At 35.9% G+C, this 7,470-nt stretch overlaps 1 protein-coding gene across 2 annotated transcripts; it reads right to left on the bottom strand.

Moving 5' to 3' along the window:
- Positions 1-7,038, bottom strand: plxdc2a (plexin domain containing 2a). 2 transcript variants are annotated; one of them, XM_042718442.1, is made up of 13 exons: positions 6,413-7,038; positions 4,901-5,100; positions 4,673-4,813; positions 4,478-4,547; positions 4,162-4,284; positions 3,943-4,061; positions 3,751-3,850; positions 3,266-3,361; positions 2,982-3,063; positions 2,832-2,892; positions 2,561-2,747; positions 682-842; positions 1-567 (listed from the first exon to the last, which is right to left on the bottom strand). In XM_042718442.1, the coding sequence occupies exons 1-13, from the start codon at positions 6,510-6,512 to the stop codon at positions 340-342; spliced, it is 1,668 nt and encodes a 555-aa protein (XP_042574376.1). In that variant the 5' UTR covers positions 6,513-7,038; the 3' UTR covers positions 1-339. The 2 variants fall into 2 exon arrangements, with proteins under 2 accessions (XP_042574376.1, XP_042574375.1); XM_042718441.1 differs by having other exon boundaries at positions 4,901-5,124; positions 6,413-7,037.
- Between the last annotated feature and the right edge of the window lie 432 nt (positions 7,039-7,470).

Below are 7,470 nucleotides of genomic sequence, written 5' to 3'. Positions count from 1 at the left end.
TTTTTGCAATACACAGGCTTTAATGACCCATCTGGTTAGAAGAGAGACACCAACAAGGGGACTCTCGTGAACATTATCAGACCATGAGGGGGCCTCTGGAGAGAAATAAAATAAAAGCTCAGATCTAAAGGTTTTCCCTGAGCGCTGCAATTCCACTGGCTTCACTATGTTGGTAAAAACATTGATGTGTCCACATTGTTTACATTGCACTTTGGTGTAATGGTGCAATAGATCACTCACATTTTAAGAACTTGCTGTTATAAGGTCAAACAAATACAACATTCATCCCAGCATCCAGTGCAACTTCCTCTCAAAAACAGAGGAGCTAGTTCATAAGCCTTAGCGGCGTTCCATGATAAGGAAATGTTCTCTTTGGTCAGCCACAATAAATCCTTCCCTCTGGTCCGTCAGAAACAAGCTCTCTCTCCTGTCTGACACAAGAAAACTGCCTCTAGGGTCCATCACAATGAATCCTTCTTTATCCTGTCCCATGGCCTCTACCTCTGCATATGACGGGTGTCCTGAACCCCGTCGAAATTTCATAGCAGGCCAGTGTATTGGTCGTCTCTAGATATCAAGAATAAAATTCAGAACAAACTTTTGAATGGTAGTGTATATTAATGTGCTAAAAATATTTTTTTCACTTCCATTAGCTGTATATGCTTTAGTTATGAAGTTCACCTCTATGAAGAAGAGACTGGCGCTGGAGGTGGGATGATAGTACATGTATATAGTGGCCAACACAGCAACCACCATGAGGACCATAGTGATGAGGATGCCTATGAGCAGACCAGTCTGCATCTGCTCCTCTGTTTGCTTCTCTATGATGTCCATCTGAGAATCTGAAAGAGAACAGAAGAGGATCTTTACACTTGCTTGTAAAGAACAACAATTATAACCAGATTTTTACATTTTCTGAAAAAGATATGTGAGTGGTAGTGGGTTCTGGGCTTTCCTACATGCTTGCTAATAGGATGCTACTGGTTCAGTACAAATGACCCTTAACAAAAAGTTTCGGTACATTTACGTGTACTGAACAAACAGCATTGCTTTACTGTAACTACTGAACGAGTGAAACTTCATTGGAAACGTCCAGTTTTGTTGTTACTTTCCATAAGAAACAAAGTCTCATCTTTCAAATTGTCAGGTTGTTTTTTTTTTCAGAAAATTTAAACAGTAAATGCTGTTTTGACACTCTTTGATGTAGCGTGACAGATCGCTGAATAAACGCCTCTGTTCACTCATGAGTGAGTGTGATCCTCCCTTCCTCTTTGCTACTAGTTTTAACCATGAAATAAACATGAATGAACATCTCGTGCCTCATGTTATCGCTCATGTTATCAGTGTTTCCACCGTGGAAAGATGCCAAAACAAAACATCATGTAGCATTTCATTTTCCTCAGGAAAGTCATCAGTGTCCACAGCTCATTAATTTGCAAGAGAAATTAAGTCTAGAGAAGAGCATTTGTGAAATATTAGACTATATTATATTTTACTTTACCTGTTAGTGATGTCTTAATTATTTAATGTATGTTTAAATAAATCAATTATGAAACAGCCACTGTGTAAATATATTTAAAAAAACAAATAGAAATTTTACAATTTTGAAATTTCAGCAATTTACATGTTTGCATACACATTAAGTGTTGATAATTATATTTAAAAATAAATAGTAATTAAATTTCAGTTTGGGCTCTGTTGTTAATTGTAACCTTATAGTAGCCTAATGTAAAGGGGCTCACTATTTAGAGCATAAGCTGAGGTAGATTTTTATCCCTTGGAAAATTGTAATTATAATTTAATTTAATTTATTTAAAGAAAGAGCAATTTGTTCAGTAAACCACTGTTTAATAATAAAAAAAAGCAATTTTATGTTTAATTATTCCCCCTGCTGTACTGAAACCATACCAAACCGTTACGTCAAAACCGAGGTATGTACTGAACCGTCATGTTTGTTTCTTGTTACACCCCTAGTTGCTATGGTATTTGTGTGGTTGCTAGGGCAAAGACTTAATGAGATGAATGAAATTTTGTCATATTTTACTTTCCCTCATGTTATCCCAAACCTTTGTGACGTTCTTTCTTCTGTGGAACATGAAAGGTGATCATTTTTTCGCAAATAAATTGGAAGTCATTGGGCACCAAAACAGATTGGTTACCAACATTCTTCAAAATATCTTATAGGCCTATGTTTCAAAGATGAAATAAAGTCAAATTTGGAACCACATGAGTGTAGAGTAGTAAATGATAACAGAATTTGACAGAATTTTCATTTCGAAGTAACATTGCAGCACAGAAATCAAAAGTTTTCAATGTTAAACATACAGTATACAAAAACAGGAAGTTTATCCTGCAGATGAAAGGCCAGATTTTCATTATGGATTAAGTGTCATGTTGTAAAAGGTTATGGCTTAAGGAAAAATGCTGTGCAGGTGTCAATTTTATTTTGGTTTGTAGGGCTCTTGTAATTGGTCTCATTTTGAGACCTCATTTGGAAGCAAGATATATAATAAAAAAATATCCTCAATGATCTGCAGGTCATCATAAGACTGATACATACCGTCAGCAAGAATGATGGTGGGAAGGTTTCTTATGAATACGGGTGTGCTGGTGAGTTTGGTGGTGACTGAGGAGGCTGATGTGGGTGATGTCGTTGTAGTTATAGACACTTCCGTCACTCCTGTCTGCACCGCCGGAGTGCTGCTTCTAACCTCAGGCTGCTTTCTGTCACAGCTCTGGCTCTTTGTTAAAATACAACTATATTAATTTAGTAAAAATGGGAGATAGTGGAACAGAGGAACAAAATTAGAAGATGTACTGTATCTATTCACCTCAATTAAGCACCCACTGTCAACCCAGTCCTGACGATACTGGTCAAAACCACTGGAACATCTGCAGAAGAAACATTATTTGCAGCTGAGTCCCTAGCCCTAAAATTGAAGCACACTGCACTTAATCTGTTTGACTATTCAAGTGTGTACCTCTGCAGGCGACTGCACCAGCTACAGCTGAAGCCGATCTGAGCCGCAACACACGTCTCACAGCTGGACAACTGAAGGCAGGCTGACAGCAGGAGGAGCAACATTTTAATAGAGATGTGGTATTTCTCACAATAAGTGACTAAATGTACTCAAGTCCAGTCATGGAAATCAACATTGGTCTTAGTACTAGGGAAAGATATTAGAGTTCTAATCAGAGCTATTTTCCATAGATGAAACATATCCCATCTGAGATGAATCTAGTTCTGTCAGTAGTTTGGACTTACTTGGTAAAGGAAGCATCTCAACAGCAGTGACGTTTGCGATCTTGGATTTTAAGAGCTCTACCCGATGATATTCATATATTGTTCTTCTTCTAACATCTGTCATGAAAGAAATGACAATAGAATGGAAGGCGGGTATCATTACTGATAATTCAAAATAAAATTATTCAAATAGTTTTCATTATTTAAACAATAAAACTTAAATAAAGTTTAAGAACTATAATTACTAAAGTTCAAACTGAAAGAAAAATAAAACTAAATAGAAATATTGAAAAAAAATCAATTTTAAACAAAAATGACATGAGCATACAAAATTAGTAAGACTAAAATTTAAATGAAAACTTAAAAATTTAAAAAAGCTCATTTAAAATACTAATAAATTCTATAATAGTATATACTGTAAATACTAAAATAACACTGGTGAAGGCAGAATTAATTTAAAAAAGAGAAGTATTATTTTACCTTTTAAGAAGAGTTACAGTACTTACTAGGAAGCTGTTCAATCTTATGAAGAACCACAAATGCATCAGAGAGCCCGACTTTCACAGGATGATTCACTGAGTTGATTTTGTTAATGTCAATGGGAACCTAAAAGCAGATGAGATTATGCAATCAAACCTTGCTTCATCTACAAAACCGTAATGGCAGCTGTAAAACCAAAAAGTATCTAAAAAAACAACCTCTTTATATGCAAAGGTAATTCTGCCATCCTTGTATAAAGCAGCTTGGAAGGTAAAACTGCCGAGATGAGACGCATCGTGAAGATACACACGGTCCCACTGCACAACAAGAGCTGTGCCTATAACAGAAAGTAGACATTTCTAATACAGCCATTCAAACATAACACAACAATGCAAATAAATCAGGGCATGTTAAAATTTCAGTCCGTCTCATTTTACCATTATCACAGTAAATGACTGTGGAATTCTGTGAGATGCTCAGGTCAAAATTAGCCATGAGAGGAGCGATGTACTGAGTAGCAGTCAGCATTTTATGGATAACATCTCCAGTGTAGATGAAACCTGAATAGAAATTGAATACATTTAAAATATACATTTCTGTTCAAAAATGTGGGGTCAGTAATTTTTAAATAAGAAATTAATACTTTTATTCAGCAAGGATGCATACATTGATCAAAAGTGACAGTAAAGAAATGTAAGTTTTAAAAGTTTTCTATTTCAAGTAATGCTTAAAGTTAAAATATATATCACTCACCCCCTGTAGCTACATGTATTTCCCTCAAAGAATGTCCATAGAAAGGGAAATCGAAGGATAGATTCACTCTCTATAAAGACAAAGAAAACCCCACTAAACTGTGTGCACAAAAAAAAAATTAAAAAAATAACAATTACAAAAATGCATTAAAACAAAAACTTTTAAGAAACTTTGTTGATGATTGTATGATCGTACCAAAGTTTGCCGATGTGTGTTGGAAAGAATTCCATGAACTCTTCCCATGTCCATTTGCTCAATATTTACCCACAACTCCTTGTCTGGACTATCTGTGGGCCCATAGAATTTGGATGTGTAGTAGATATGGTCCATATCTCTCTGATGAACAAATATACACATAACTTACAAATGCACAAATGAGACATTATTTTATAAATACTACTTAATACATTCTTGACTGTTCACCTTAATGGCTAAGTTGCGATGACTCTCATTTGTCACAACTTCTGGAAAGCGCTCTGAATCCAATTTGCCGTGCTCTCCATAGCGTTCCAGATCCTGGTTCTGACCGATCTCATCCACTGGTTTGGATAAGAGCGTCCATCTTCTCCATCTTTTATCGTAAAGCTTGAGGTTTACACCAGCACTCTCTTGCTTGGAGAGCCCTTCAAAGGTAAAGCAGGAGACCCCTGATGAATAAAGATTAATTATACAATATGCTGCATTGTCTGTGTTGCTATACACAACAATCACCGATTCACTGATAACCTACATGCATGTGAATTGCTCTCTCAATCACGAAGAAGTTCATATAAAATACAATACACATATTCAGATCTTTGGAGAACTGAAGAATGTAACATTGATATTAATTTTTAGCAGCTGTGCAACTATGAATGAGAATGACCTTTTATGCAAATAAACACAGTTCCTCACATCCTGCAGTGACAAGTGTGTGTCCAAAGTACTTCTTTCACAGGAGACAGTGAAACATGCTCGGAATTCCTCATAGCACTGGATGGGGGAGTGTGAGGGCAGGGCCGTGTTTTGACTGGGGTAACACAGACTTTCTGTTTGCTGTGTCCTTCTCATTTGAATTCTGCCAACGTTACTTCTACACTGTACTTATATCTCCAAAATAATCTGATGCTAATGTGAGAAATAAAATAAAATAAATCCAATAAAAACCTGAGATCCTGTTTCTCAAGCACAGCGCGCTGTTCTTTTCCTGTCTGGCATTGTAAGTATGCAATATGCCCTCAGGTCTATCGCATTTATTTTCAACATACTGACAGAGACCGCAGGCTACAGTGAGCGTGCATGGGCCAAAACACTTCTGCATGGGTAGGTGCTTGAATAAAAAAACTCACATGACTTTGGATTATTAAAATCATTAATACTCATTACAATTAGACTGCTTCTTCATGACAAAGTCAAGCAATAATCTTTCTGTTCTAATTAATAATAATGCGTGCCAATGCCTCTTAGATGATTTATGGGTCAGTGACACTATTTTTGTCTTGATCTTAAAAGTGTATTAAAATCCAATTCATAGTCAGTCAATGACTTGAACGCATATGTTCTGATAAAATGCTTTTACTATATTTTTAATTGCTACAAATATATAGGTGGTCTATATGAGTTACGAACACAAGGTATGGAATAATTAATTTCATTTATTTTTGAAGAACATTTAAAGACAACACATTTTGGTGCTTCATAAAAGCCATCATACAAAATAAAAAATAATACACAATCAACAATTAACAATAAAATCGAAGACCTAGGCAGTATTAAAAGCCACAAAATAAATAATAATATTAATAAATAAAGTTTCAAGTGAAAAATGAACATTTTACAGTATTAGGAGTTATTGGCTACTTTACCTCAGTTTGCAGTTTTAAATCCATAAATTATGAAAGTAAATAACTCTTAAATAACTGAATGAAAACATGCCAAAATAAATTAATGACTTACCACTGGATGGCAATTCCTGTAAGGAAAATTTAATCTGAAAAACTACAAAAATTCCCAAGAAAACATGTGGTCTTGCCGGCAATGCCATAACCAACTGCATTTAATGTGTCTCCTTTGTACATTTAAATGAAGAGAGAAGCCAGAAAAGTTGAACTGCACGCGACCGGGACGCATAATGCCTGCTCCATCCACACCACCCACGCGAGACTGTCCAGTGACGTGCAAGTGCATATGAGGAGTTCACGAGAGTTGACAATAAAATATTTTCCACCAGTTACTGAAAAAAAAAAAAAAAAAAAGACGATGAAAGCTTCCTCAACAGTAAAGTTCTAATAATTTCGGTAACTATTTTTGAAGAAACTATAATACCATGGTAAAATTGTTGGTTAGTGGATATGCATAGAAATGTGCGGACCTAACTTCTAACTTTATTCTAGTGTAGGCCTACTCCTAAATGTAGCCTGCTTGAAGGAAACATTACACACTGCCATACTTCAGATATGAACTTTGAAGATGTGTTTGAAGAACACGAAGCACAGAAATCTAAAATCTTTTTTTTTTTTTGGAAAAACACTTTTAAATATAAGGTATTTAACCACACATCACTCCGGAGTCAACCAAGTCGTCTGAACATTAAGAGCAGACTTTGTGTCAGCATAAACAGAGCCATATTAAACAGTGGTTTAGCAAACCTTAAAGTAGTTTAACAGAGACATTACAGACATGAAAATCAACTTCCACCTTTCATTTTGATTCATCTGAGCACTTAAATGATATTTTATCCTTGCTTGTAGGCGTACTTGTACGGCTGAATGTGGTTATGTGAGAGTGTCTGTGCTCGTTTGAAAGTCTTACCGTTAGGAAACTGGTTCCTGTGAGAAATGAGTGGATTAGGGGAGTGTGACATGTCTCATAGAGCTGAGAGGATTCTCTGACCCTTTGGTTTGGAAACGTCAGACAGCCCTCTCCTGAATGATGGTAGGTCAACTCAAGATTTAGGGGTTTAATAAAGTCGTATGCATTCCACCCAATGCTCTGTTTGCTGAGATTTCATTTTT

The sequence above is a fragment of the Cyprinus carpio genome, chromosome B2 (assembly GCF_018340385.1).
Source record: "Cyprinus carpio isolate SPL01 chromosome B2, ASM1834038v1, whole genome shotgun sequence".
Taxonomy (NCBI): Eukaryota; Metazoa; Chordata; class Actinopteri; order Cypriniformes; family Cyprinidae; genus Cyprinus; species Cyprinus carpio.
The sequence above is the reverse complement of the archived record's forward strand: the minus strand, read 5'-3'. Positions and strand labels throughout refer to the sequence as shown.

What these genes read in the sequence shown, in the direction of transcription:
- plxdc2a (XM_042718441.1), bottom strand. Translation starts at nt 6,512, where the DNA reads ATGCAGTTGGTTATGGCATTGCCGGCAAGACCACATGTTTTCTTGGGA. An exon ending in ACACACATCGGCAAACTTTG is followed by an intron (nt 4,548 to 4,672) that starts GTACGATCATAC and finishes TTGTCTTTATAG; the next exon opens with AGAGTGAATCTATCCTTCGA. An exon ending in AGTCATTTACTGTGATAATG is followed by an intron (nt 4,062 to 4,161) that starts GTAAAATGAGAC and finishes TTTCTGTTATAG; the next exon opens with GCACAGCTCTTGTTGTGCAG.